General features: G+C 52.9%; 6 protein-coding genes across 6 annotated transcripts; 2 read left to right on the forward strand and 4 right to left on the reverse strand.

The window, feature by feature from the left end:
* Positions 1-31: 31 nt before the first annotated feature.
* T310_5592 (uncharacterized protein) lies at positions 32-461 on the reverse strand (the record flags this gene model as incomplete). The annotated part of the gene is made up of 2 exons (XM_013471542.1): positions 32-355; positions 411-461. 2 exons carry the CDS (start codon positions 459-461, stop codon positions 32-34), a joined length of 375 nt encoding a protein of 124 aa, XP_013326996.1.
* A 1,719-nt stretch (positions 462-2,180) lies between these two features.
* T310_5593 (Alternative oxidase) lies at positions 2,181-3,334 on the forward strand (the record flags this gene model as incomplete). Its single annotated transcript, XM_013471543.1, has 3 exons — positions 2,181-2,389; positions 2,460-2,771; positions 2,824-3,334. The coding sequence occupies 3 exons, from the start codon at positions 2,181-2,183 to the stop codon at positions 3,332-3,334; spliced, it is 1,032 nt and encodes a 343-aa protein (XP_013326997.1).
* A 441-nt stretch (positions 3,335-3,775) lies between these two features.
* Positions 3,776-5,972, reverse strand: T310_5594 (Salicylate hydroxylase; the record flags this gene model as incomplete). The annotated part of the gene is made up of 11 exons (XM_013471544.1): positions 3,776-3,796; positions 3,827-3,845; positions 3,907-3,970; positions 4,061-4,064; positions 4,141-4,493; positions 4,553-4,781; positions 4,831-4,930; positions 5,000-5,063; positions 5,112-5,170; positions 5,233-5,837; positions 5,886-5,972. 11 exons carry the CDS (start codon positions 5,970-5,972, stop codon positions 3,776-3,778), a joined length of 1,605 nt encoding a protein of 534 aa, XP_013326998.1.
* A 275-nt stretch (positions 5,973-6,247) lies between these two features.
* T310_5595 (O-methyltransferase) lies at positions 6,248-7,661 on the forward strand (the record flags this gene model as incomplete). The annotated part of the gene is made up of 3 exons (XM_013471545.1): positions 6,248-6,496; positions 6,546-7,061; positions 7,128-7,661. The coding sequence occupies 3 exons, from the start codon at positions 6,248-6,250 to the stop codon at positions 7,659-7,661; spliced, it is 1,299 nt and encodes a 432-aa protein (XP_013326999.1).
* Positions 7,662-8,730: 1,069 nt separating this feature from the next.
* T310_5596 (C6 finger domain protein GliZ) lies at positions 8,731-10,599 on the reverse strand (the record flags this gene model as incomplete). The annotated part of the gene is made up of 4 exons (XM_013471546.1): positions 8,731-8,794; positions 8,891-8,936; positions 8,978-9,023; positions 9,169-10,599. 4 exons carry the CDS (start codon positions 10,597-10,599, stop codon positions 8,731-8,733), a joined length of 1,587 nt encoding a protein of 528 aa, XP_013327000.1.
* Positions 10,600-11,587: 988 nt separating this feature from the next.
* On the reverse strand, positions 11,588-12,571 carry T310_5597 (uncharacterized protein; the record flags this gene model as incomplete). The annotated part of the gene is made up of 3 exons (XM_013471547.1): positions 11,588-11,815; positions 11,869-12,161; positions 12,316-12,571. Coding segments are annotated over 3 exons (777 nt in total), but the record flags the coding sequence as incomplete, so codon positions are not given.

Below are 12,571 nucleotides of genomic sequence, written 5' to 3' on the forward strand. Positions count from 1 at the left end.
TGGCAATGGCACCGTAAACTCGTCTGTCTTGCTAAGCTTGTCCGCCCCCTTGGATCCCCCTCAGGTAATCCCGAAGCTGGTTTCGGCCTCTCCTCCACATCCATTCCTGGTTCTCGTATGTCGGCCTCTTGCATTGTACAAGAAGGAAGTGCATGTAGCCGTGTGCTGCAGTATGGTGATAAACGTTCAGGTCCGCGTATCTGGTGTTGATCTGATCCTCGGGCCTGATCACGTAGCCCGCTCCCGGTGGGAACTGACGGCTCAAGATGCCGGTCAATATCCCAGAAACGGCGCTCTCGGGGGAGGAGTTGTTGAGATTTCGGATCTCCTGTCCGATCGCATATGTACCATAGTACTGTTCTGTATTAGTATAGGTACCTGGGCACTCAAAATCATTGAACGACACGTACGGTATTCAAATGTCTCGGTGGGATTCCTGGAGGATTGGCCGGCGAACCCATTCCCGGAGCCACGGGTAAAGCTTGGGATTCATTTTGATAACGGAGGAGGTTCTTTTGACTCGATCTTGTAGACCTTGTTTCTGTTCAAGAGCACAGAGATTGCGATCTTGTTCTTGTCTCAGAGGCCAGGGGAGTGAGGTGGCATGAAGATGCTTGATTTCTCTGTCTGTTACAGAGGTAGAGAGGAGCCTTATATGTCTGTGGGTCGCGGGGCAGGCCAGGCAGCCTACCTAGCCTCAGGCAGTGACTGCCAACATAGTATCTTACTACTCGATTAAATAAATGGAAGTTTCCGTAATCGAGTGAATTGATACAGGTGTTGTTGTGCACTAAATGTGACTCAAAAATTCACTCTCTTCATGCTATTATATTAACTATACATCTTATTCCCTATCAGTAGTGGTAAATGAAGTGACAAAGTCCAAAATATATCACCAGAGAACCCCAATATATACTTTCCGTGGCAGCACTGAGTATATCTCTTACTTCTTCACTTGCTAGGATTCGAAAATCCTGTATTCACTATCATAATAGCCGTATATCTTATCCCTGTTTACGAGTATTCTTCTGCTACGATTCACTGATCTGATGTATTCACTTGTTATCCAGAATTCTACAATAACATAACAAGTGAATATCTGGGGATCTTTTTACAGTGACAACTGCAATACTAACATTCATCTCATATCTGCTATCTGTCAACTCTTAGCATTGTGGCGCTGATAATTTATAAAATATATGGTGCATGTATGGTTTGGTCAGGAGGGAATCGTCATCCAAGGATGGCATTTCAGATACTTGCGATACAAGATTCGCCAGCAGCTGGGCACAGCACCATGCATTTACTTTTATGTACTCCAAGCGACCAAATCTTATAAGTTCCAGGAGCTCGACCAAAACATTATTTCTACATTGTGTATTCCTGTAGACGCATGTTGCAAAGCGTTTTATTTATTTTATATAAGGTGCCTACCAAACTAGCAAATCCTTAGGGCATAACAAAGAGGCTACTATGAACCAATGGAATGAGAAACGTAGCCTCAAAGACTAATCATCCTAGGTGGGTGACTGTCGCGCGAGCTCAAGGCGGCGTTGCTTAGCTACTAGAACCGGAAGGGTGGGTAGGTTTTTGCTCAGTGGATGTTTCTACTATCAATCCTTGCCCTAAGATACTCTTATTAATAATTATTATATAGTATATAATCTCTAACTAGAGTAGATATAATGAATTATTCTATCTAGTTTAGACCACTACTAAAAAGGCAGTTAGTTATAGCGAATATCTCGATCTTGTCTTGACCGATCACAATAAATGATAAAGCTTTAATTTTGTCTTAGTGATTGGAGCTGATATATAGACGTTATTAGTAATGATATATTATAATATCGTAGGACTAACTCTAGAGACCTTTCCATCTTGGGACTATCCATTTGTTTCTATCCTGCAAGGAATATTTTTTTTACTAAAAAAGTCTTTCCCTGAAAACAAAACAAAAAAAAAGCAAGAAAAGGAAAGAATCCAAATAGTTGACCATTTCTGTTTATTTCTTGCGTAAGTCAAACTGCCGGCCCATCCGAATTAGGGTTTGCAGCTCTTATGTCAGATATACGCATGCAGATGACAAACGCAGATATTTAACTCTGACGCTGCCGTCAATGCGCTGAATTTAGCACCCTTTTATTATCATTATTATCTAGATATATCGATCGATCATCGCCATGACCAGAAGAGCACCAACCCTGGCGTCCATGCTGGTCAGCCCAGCACTGGTCCTGAATAATTCCTCCGCTCTGTCTCTGTGCCGGAATCAAAATCAGGTTCTGAGACAACCTTTCTCGTCTACAAATGCCCACTCCAACCGCGAAGTCTTTCCAAAGACAGGAACGAGAAGGATCAAAGAGACTCCGCCAGCGTGGCCGCATCCGATGTATGTCAAACCCTGACCGTGAACCTACCTGAATGAAAGAACACCACTGACGACAGCATCTACTCTGTAGATACACCGAAGACCAGCTAAACCGCGTCATGGTCGCGCACCACGAAACGCGCAACCTGGGCGATAAGGTCGCGCTCAATACCATCCGCGTGCTCCGGTTCTGTCTGGACCGCGCCACGGGGTACAAGCACGACGACGCCGTCGCGCTGCATCAGAAGGACCCCGCAAAAGCTAAGCAGAAGTACGCCATGACCGAGGACAAGTATCTGACGCGGAACATCTTCCTGGAAAGCATCGCGGGCGTGCCGGGGATGGTGGGCGGCATGTTGCGGCATCTCCGGAGTCTGCGGCAGTTGAAGCGCGATGGAGGGTGGTAAGCAGCAGCGACATCGTCTCAAAATGAGATTAGTTCACTGACTGCCCAGGATGGAAACACTACTTGAAGAATCGTACAACGAGCGCATGCACCTGCTCACCTTCCTCAAGCTGGGCGAGCCAGGTTGGCTGATGCACCTGATGGTGCTGCTAGCGCAGGGAGTGTTCTTCAACGCCTTCTTTCTGGCGTACCTGATGTCGCCGCGCATCTGCCACCGGTTCGTCGGGTATCTGGAGGAAGAAGCCATCATCACATATACGCGCGAGATCGCCGACTTGGACGCGGGCCGGCTGCCGGGGTGGGAGAATCTGGATGCGCCGCAGATTGCGGTGCAGTACTGGCAGATGCCCGAGGGCCACCGGAAGATGCGCGATCTGCTGCTGTACGTGCGGGCGGACGAGGCAAAGCACCGCGAGGTGAACCACACGTTTGGAAATTTGGACTGGAAGCATGATCCCAATCCGTACACGAGTGTGTACAGGGATCCGGAGAGGCCGCATCCGAAGCAGGGAATTGAGAATCTGCAGCAGAAGGGGTGGGAGAGGGAGGACGTAATCTAGGCCTGGAAGAGTAGAAATATCTATATAACTGAGGCAGCGTAGAGATGAGAAATGCATTAATATATAAATATAATCAATCAATGAATCGTACAATAGTCCAATCATTGATAGTAGTATACGATTGCAGTAGAACATGATAATATCCAGACAGACATCTAATTCCTATCTACGAGTAATTTACCTATTTAAAGCTCTCCATCTGAAGGATCATCTCGTCGCAAAGAAGAAGGGCGAAAAAAAAAATAGGCTAATGCTCATACGATTTTACTAAATTAGGGGAAAAAATCACATTCACGTGCACATTTCTTTAAAAGAAAAATAAAAAGAAAGTAAATGGAGAGAAAAGGGGAAACAGTGAAAAAAAACAATAATTTCCGTTATACAATAAAGAGTAAAGATAAATAAAGAGCTTCATACTCGAACTTGAAAATTCTAAAGAGACTAGAGCCAAGAGTGAGAGTACTATTTTGCAATGCAATACAATGCACATACGTATCTAGGTATGGACCTTCTATATTTTAATAGTAGGCTAGGCTTATCTTTTCGTTCAGTTCCTCTTTTTCGCATCTTACATATTCCTACCCTTGTTTCTTTCCTCCTCCTTGGTATAGTATACTCGTATAATTAATGTAATATCTAAGATTTTATTCCTCATCAGTCGTATATCCTTGTGCTATTCAAAAGGAAAGGAAAGGGAAAACCTTCCATGGTCTTGTACACACATACATATCTAGACACATGTCTATACCGTACAGTACCTACAGTACTGTACATACATGGATATCTCCTTATTCCCTCCTTCTCACCATCCTCAAAAACGGCTTAAACGGCTTAAACAACCTTACCGAATACGCCAGCAGCAGCCGAGCGCATCCTTTATCGTAGTTATAGTTATTAGGATCTTGCAGATCCTCTCCCTTGGCATTATTATTGCTCAATACTGCGAGATTTTCTTTTTCTTTTTCGTTCAATTCTTCAGTAGCAGTTTCCTTCTTCTCCTCCTGTTGCAGCGCTTTCTCGCATTCTTTCAGCACGTCGAAACTAGATTTTTCAAACGGATCAATCAGTCTAACGCCGGAATTACATCCGTAAGGGGAAAGAAATAGAAGTGCAAACCTGTACGCATGCTCCGTCCGCTCAGCGAATGTGGTGGGCACGCCTGCTAGACCGTAAGTCAGTCTGCGCCTAGAACTACTCACATGCACGATGACACCGTACTCTCTCCATCCGCAACAAACTCGCGCAACTTATCCGTCACGGTGCCTTCCCGCCCGATCCGCGCAGAGGACAGGATCTGTATAATGGCCGTCCGGCGCCGGCGGATATCCTCGAACAGCTGCAGTCGATGCGGGATCTCTGCTGCGTCGTCGACGCCCCTGAGCAGCTGTCCCAGAGCGGCTCCGTCTTCGATGGCTTGGTTGGCGGCTTGGGCGCCGAAGGGGAGCATCTGTGGGTGTTAGAAGATCACGAAAAGAGCAGGATGAGATATGACACACCGGATGGGCTGCATCGCCGACCAGGACGATATCCTTGCGCGTCCACCGTGGAAAAGGCTCGTAGCGGGCCAGTTTCCAGCATTTGACGTCCTCGGCCAGTCTGGGAGAGTCATTAGAATCAACAGAGAATTAAACAGAGAATTAATACAGGCAGAGGGTTTGTTCCTACTCGAGTAGTTTGACCACGTCAGGGTTAAAGTATCGGAACTCGTCGAGGAGAGAGGCTTTGAAATCTAGGTTGATCAGCATAATCAACACATAGCAGACTCTTGCTAGCATACCTGTCTCAGCCGCATTGGGCCTTGTCGGATGGATGCCAACGACATTCTGGACGTCTCCTCTACGGCAGTCAGACGACAATCAGTTTGATATCAGTCACCGACGGGAGAGTGAAGAGACTACCCCTGGCACGGATACCAGACCAGATGGCGCTCGTGCGCCTTGTCCAGCGTGTCCGCAAAGATAGTTGCTCCGGGGGATTTCCACTGCAGCAGCTTCTCGAGAGCCGGATCGCCCTGCAGCCTGCTCGTTGGGATCAGGAAGCGAAACGCGCTCATGTCCGTCTCTGCTGCCAGGTCCGCTTCTTCTCCCACGACAGCCCGCCTGACGACCGAATGCACGCCGTCGGCGCCGATGATCAAGTCTGCGCGATGCGTAGAGCCGTCGCTCAGTAACAGCCTGCCCTCGTCGTCGATGCCCTCGGCCGCCGTGGCCAGCACCAGCTCCGCCGGATTGTCGTCGCCCTCCAGCGCCAGCCGCCGCAGCTCGCTGTGCAGGTCGACGCGGTGGATGGCCATCATGGGCGCGCCGTATTTCGCTTCTGCATTGCTCAGGTCCAGCGCCGTCAGCGGGCTCAGGCTGATGCCGTCGACCGACTCCCACGACGGTAGCACGCAGGCCCTTGCGCGGTCGAACGAGAAGCCCAGAGCCGCCAGCACGAGCGCGCCGTTGGGCGAGATGGCGACGGCGGCGCCGATCTCGGACGCAAAGCGCGATTTCTCGAAAATCTGGCTCGTCAGAACGATCCTGAAGTTGTGATGGAGAGATCAACGCACCCGCACCGAATGCCCCGCGCGGCGCAGGGCGATGGCCGCGCAGAGCCCGCCGATGCCTGCGCCGACGATGATCACGTCCAGCGGCATGGAGACTGTTTGCTGAATATTGTCTTTGCCATTGATATTAATTCCTGCATGTTGTGTCGTTATTATGCAGCCTGTTGGCAGCTCGGTGTTGGTGCCGCCGGCGACTTGTTTTCGGCGATAAATCAGCTCGGAGACTTCACAACATCCCACTTCAGCAGATTCATTCACTCAGCATAGAAAGCCTCCCACACCATCTGCTGCCTTCTAGCAAGACAACTGCCTACGCTATCAAACCTTCTTCTACTAGTTCTCTCTGACTAGCTGTCTAGTGAGCTATGGCGACCCCCCTCGAGCAGCTCGCCGCCTCCATCTCCGCCGACGTCGCCACCGTCACTCAGCTGCTGCAGGCCCGCGGCGAGCCTGCTCCCAGCTTCGACGAGACCAGCGCCGTGACGATTGGCAAGACGACGGCCAAGCCAGACACGGCGCTCCTCGAAGCCCGCAACCGGCTCATCAACGCCGCGCACGATCTGCTGCGGCTGGCCCAGGGGCCGGTCGACCATATCGTGACGCTGGCATACGGGGTACGTGAGTCCCGGTGAATGATGTGACGATTGCAAGCTGACTCTCCAGGCCACCGATACGGCCAACCTGGCCACCGTCGTCCGCTTCGAGATCCCGCAAAAGGTGCCCTTTGGCTCGACCATCTCGCTGCCCGAGCTGGCAGCCGCGACGGGCCTGGACGAGGACGTGCTCGCGCGTACAGTGCGGTATGCCATCACGAACGGCGTCTTCTGCGAGCCCGAGCAAGGACGCATCGCACACACGGCCGCGTCCGCGACGCTGGCCAGGAACAAGAACCTGCACGACATGACCGTCTTCAACAGCGGCTTCAGCACGCGCATCGTCGTCAGCCTGGCCGATGCTCTCAAAGCGCAGCAGGAGAAGCAGCCCGACGCTCCAGAGGCGGCCTTCAATCTGTCGTATCCGGGCTATGTCAACCTGTTCGACTACATGGGCAAGCACCCGGACGCCAGCCAGGGCTACTTCAACTACCTGGACGGGCGGTCCCAGCTGCCGCGGTACCAGGTGGGCAATGTGGTCCAGTCGTGGGACTGGACATCGCTAGGATCGGGGACGATTGTAGATGTACGTACATACCATATCACCAGAGTCCATATCAAACGAACGTTCTCTAACTGTCTTCTCTTCTAGGTCGGCGGCTCCTCCGGCCACACAAGCATCGCACTCGCACGCAACTTCCCACAACTGCACTTCGTCGTCGAGGACATCAACAAGGAAGGCCTCGAGATGGGCCGGCGGATCATCGCGCAAGACGCCGACCTGCAGCAGCGCATCACCTTCCGGGAGCACGACTTCTTCCACCCTCAGCCCGTGCAGGCCGACGTGTACTTCTTCCGGCACGTGCTGCACGACTGGTCCGATGCCGACTGCATCCGCATCATCCAGGCGCTGGTGCCTGCGCTCAAGGACGGCGCGCGCGTCCTGGTCTCAGAGGGCGTCATGCCCGAGCCTCCCGCGACGAGGAGTGCCCTGTTGGAGGACAAGCAGGTGCGCATCGACGACCATGTCATGCTCGCCGCGCACGTCGCGCGCGAGCGCAGCGTCGAGCAGTATACCAGGCTCTTCCAGGCTGCCCACCCTGGGTTCGAGCTGGTGGGCGTGTCGGGCAATGCGGTGGGAGTGCACCACTCGCTTGTCGAGTACAAGTTTACAAGAAGAGAGTAGAGAGGATTTTAGTTACAGGACATGTAAATAATAAATAAAAGGTACAAACAGGTACAAAGTGGGGTTGTTACATACTGGGATACTAGGATGTGAGGACATTAAGATATTGGGATCTAGAAATACATACATTGAAAAGCAGAGAAAATAGAAAAAAAAGAACTACTGCATTTTCAATTTATCGAAAATATACATAGAGAACACATCCGCAAACTCAACAGTAGATATCATTAAAAAAAAAGAATAGTAGAGTACGCATGCAGCTAATTGATAAGTTATCTCTTTTCTTTAAAAAAAGAATTAATCCCCCCTATTGTAAAGGAAATAACACCTTTTGGCGACAATGTTGCTTAGTAAGGCATTTCCGTACATGTGATTGGTCAAAATCGCTTTTCTGTACTTTTTACGTAAGTATCCATCTTCTCTTACAACCCCCTACAACCATAGGGCCCTGGCTGCCTACCTTAATTATAGGCTTTACAATGCCCCTAGGCCCCCTACAAGTGTTATATTAGCACCCCTATAAGGCTTCACGCTGGCATCCCTAGAGGCTTCATGCTGGCACTATTGTGGGCTTCACAGGGCTTCCCTATAGGCTTTATACTGGCACCCTAGAGGCCTTATATAGGCTTACATTACAGGTATGCGGAGGGCCGAAGGTCCGGAGCATTTAGGTATGAGCATTAGCTTATATAGGCTTTCTAATGCCTCTCTTATAGGCTTCCCTAGAGGCTTTATATTAGCTTATAGGCTTCCTTATAGGCATTAGTAAGCCTAGGTGTTCTTCCCCTTCAGGCCTAGACGAGCGGAGCGAGTCGTTAAAGGCTTGTTTTTTTTTTTAAAAAGCAAAAGGACAATGACAAAACCATTCGAATTTCCAAACAGACATCACTATCTCCTTCCTAGTATCTGAAATCAATTTTCTTCTTTTTATTTATTTTTATTTATTTATTTATGACATCCTCTCATACCATGAAGGGATCAGCCGTGTAAATTGTTTACCGTACCGGCCCGGAGAGTAATATTTAGTCACTGGTCGGGCAGTCGTCGGTCGACTCGATCGGCTAAACATTTAGGCGCGGGTCTGCGTGCCGCCCGAGAAAAAAAGAACATCTTCGTACGAATGTACATACAGTCTGTACAGTATGTAGAGCACATATTTTGTGGATACTGAATTCTGTTCTGTATTTTGTACATCCACCAAGAGATATAAATTTTTCGATTTGTTTTACGTTCTCCCGCCCGACTCGTTGATAAGCGGATTGTCGTCCAAATAAGCTATTTCCATTCCACCCGACCGTAGATCGCTATGTACACACTAATGTACTCCGTACAGGGATTCGGATCGACAGCGCTAGCCCTGACCTAGTCATCTCTAGTCATCTCTAGTCATCTCTAGTCATCTCGAGTCATCCTGTCATCCTGATTGCAGGCTGACCCCTACACACCGCCGCGCGCTCCCCCGCAGTCGTCGCACCCTCTGTTCCAACCACCGCAGCGTCCCTTGTACCTGTCGAGCCTGTCGCGCGCTGTCGTTGTCGCCTTCGCCGTCACCCTCGACCTCGCTTTCTTCGCTCTCGCTGTCCTCCCATGGCTGGGACAATTGCCAGTCCCCGCCCTCGGCCCGTTCCGCTTCCCGCTCCCGCTCCCGCTCCCGTACCCGTTCCCGCTCCTGCTCGCTATCGTCCCCACAACGCCGGCCACGTGCACTGACGCTGCCCGTGTCGAGACGCTCTGCCTGCATGCGAAACTGCCGCAGCACAGCGTCGACCTGGTTGCTCGCCCGGAAGAGCAGCATCGCCGAGAGCATGCGCGCTTCCGCAGGCCCTGCCGCGTAGGTTCCCAGACGTGCGCGCACGGGATGCTCCATCTCGTCACCGTCATCATCATCGCATCGCGCATTCAAGGCGTTGGGGATGCGGTTGCTCGACGTCAACAGGCTCTGCACTTGGGTCTGCAGCACCTGCACCACCAGTCTCGCGTTCATGGCCGCCAGCGTGAGGCTCTCGAGGACGTCCGTGCTACGCCGCCACCCGGGCCAGCACGTCCGGCACCGGAGAAACGTGCGCCAGGTCGCCAGCGCCCGCGATGTGCCCAGCAGGGCTGCATCGACCCGGGGCACCGCGCGATGGGTCGACAGACCCTTGAGGTACACTAGAAGACCAGCTTGATCCGCAAGGCATTTGCAGGGCCGGGTGGCTAATCCTGTCGGTTCGGAGTGCGAAAACGACAACTTCATCGCGGACGGAGGGGGAGAAGGGAGGGGGACATCCGAGGTGTGATGGGGTACTGGCGTGTTTGCGCTGGGGTCTATGGTCAGGTCGACATGGCCCGGTGAGGATGGGAGACTGCTCTCCTCAGAAGGCGCGCTGACGCCACTGTCGTGACCGGGATGGGAGATGGTTTGCGTTGGAGAGGATGTGCTGCTGCTGGGATCGATGCCAGCCATCACAGGTGAGTCTGGTGAGGTCGATTGCAGAGCGGCACTCGGATTCAGGATGTCGATGTCGTCCATTGCATTCGTCCCGGCGTCGAAGCTCGACAGTGGCAGGAGAAAGTCGTCGGTTGCCATCCCGTCGAGCGACATACTGCTGAAATCGCCCAGCGAGGGGAGGCAGTCGTCGTGCATCGTCTCGACCGCCCAGTCCAAGCATGCCTCGGCCGTCCGCTGCTTTTCCACGATTGCTGAGCTCGCCTGTGCTTCCTGACACCTCCGGATGCGCTCGAGAGTCTTTTTGTTTCTCGTGTTCTTGGGCCGCCCAATGCGGTTCGAGGCGCTGTAGACACAATCAAAGCCCATCTTCCGGCACTTCTCGCAGGGACGGCCCCCGGAGCATTTGACCTTGGTGTGATGGCAGCTGTCGCACGCCGAGCGGAGCTTCCTGGAGCTGCTAGAAGAAGCCCCTCGCTCGGCCGGATTGGATACAGCTGCGGCGACCATGATTCTGTCCGCAATGCTCGGCAGATCAATGTCAAGAGACGAGGAGGAGTCCGGAGCGCTGGGCCAGCATGGGCCATTTCGTTAATAACAGCTCTGTCGCCATCCTCCGTAATAGCTGCTGACGCCTGACTGTCTCCGCATGTGAATGCGCGCGCTAAGCCATCGGCACCGCAACCCAACAGTGGGCAAGATAGCAGCAAGCTCGACACCCAGACCAACACGGCAATTCGATTGATGATCCCCAGGCGCAATAATGGACATGCATGTCGGCACCAGAGCGATGGCGCTGGCCCCAGCAGGATCGAGGTCAGGATCGAGGACAGGATTGAGCACGTTCAGCATGCATGTGCATTAGCGCCGGCACTAAGAGTCGCATGTCGCGTCTTGGCAGCGCCCTAGTCGCCCGCCGTGCCATCACGACCTGATATACCGAAGGTTATCATGCAGGAACTGTTTTGGCCCCCAATGGGACCTTCTGTGCACGCTAGGTATGTGCGTGGTCGAGTAGCCGTCGGGACTCCGCCGTGCTGCTTGTGCTCAGGCGGGGGATCGGCGCCGCCCTAATCTGATAGGGCTATCGTGCTCTCGTCCCTGCATGTGGCATGCAATCCTTCTCGCCAAGAACATCCGTGTCAAGACGACAAAATGAGGGGCAACATGGCTCGTGCTGGCTTATTGACGGCGGGCGATCGGATCCAGGGCGAAAACAAGCCTCCAGGTAGCAAGGACACTGCCGACTACGCTGCAGGATCAGTTCAAGTGCCGATGGCGCTGACTGGGTCTCAGGCCGTCATCCCATAAATGGGATTTTGGATAACTTTGATATGCATGCATGATGTTGAACGAAGGGGCCAAATGGCGACCTGTTCGTCGGCGTCAATGCTCTCAGCGCGGGGCCTGTCCACACGGGCCGCCAGCCTTATTGTTCCTGATGCCCGGCTTCGTCGCCGTCTTCTTCTTTCCTCTCTCCCCAGCTGTCTTGTTGTCATCAACCTCGCTGGACGGTGGTCGACGGAGGTGAACAACGTATAGCACTGTCGTCACCATGGCTGAAGCGATCCCCAAACCCACGGACGGAGACGTCAACCGGGGTCCGGCCGTCATCGCAGTGGCCTGGGCGGAATGCGCCCTCGCCATTGTCGCCGTCGGGTTGCGCTTCTGGGCCCGTCGTCTCATCCGGGGCACTGGTTGGGATGACTGGACGATGCTGTTCACCCTGGTATGTCAAGCTTTCTGCAACAGATAGAGATCTATAGATGGGAGGCTAACAGTCACAAGGGCATCTTCATCCTCTGGTGCGCCCTCGTCACCGACTATGCCCTGCTCGGAGGATTCCGTCATGTCTACTACCTGGCGACGACGGGCGCCAACACGGAGGAGATCACCTATATCAACTACATCATCCAGTTCGTCACCACCTTCTCGTACGCCCCCGCCAAGCTCTCCGTCGCCCTGCTGGTGATGCGCATCGTCGGCTCCGTCTCGGCCGTCGACCAGTCGAACTGGCGCAAGTGGCTGATCATCGTGACCCTGACGCTCACCTGGATCGCCACCATCATCAACTGCATCATGACCTACGTGCAGTGCGACCCCCCTTCGGCGCTCTGGGACAAGACGGTCCCGCACCACTGCTGGGATCCCGAGCTCGAACCGCACTTTGCCTTCTTCACCAGCGGTACGCTCCTCCACCCTCCGTCTCTGTTTCTGCGGACTAACGTGCCCAGCGCTCAATATCTTCACCGACGCCGTGCTCGCCTTCGTCCCCGCCAGCCTGGTCTACAACCTGAACATGGACTTGAAACGGCGAGTGAACCTGTGCATCATCCTCAGCCTCGGCATCCTCGCCGCCATATGCGGCATCGTCAAGACCACGTTCCTGCCATCGCTTGGTGCCCATGCCGACATCACCTGGAACACGTACAACCTGATCGTCTGGGCCGGCAGCGAGCTGTTCGTCCTGATCTTCTGCGGC

Source organism: Rasamsonia emersonii, assembly GCF_000968595.1.
Source record: "Rasamsonia emersonii CBS 393.64 chromosome Unknown ctg1118621760303, whole genome shotgun sequence".
Classification (NCBI taxonomy): domain Eukaryota; kingdom Fungi; phylum Ascomycota; class Eurotiomycetes; order Eurotiales; family Trichocomaceae; genus Rasamsonia; species Rasamsonia emersonii.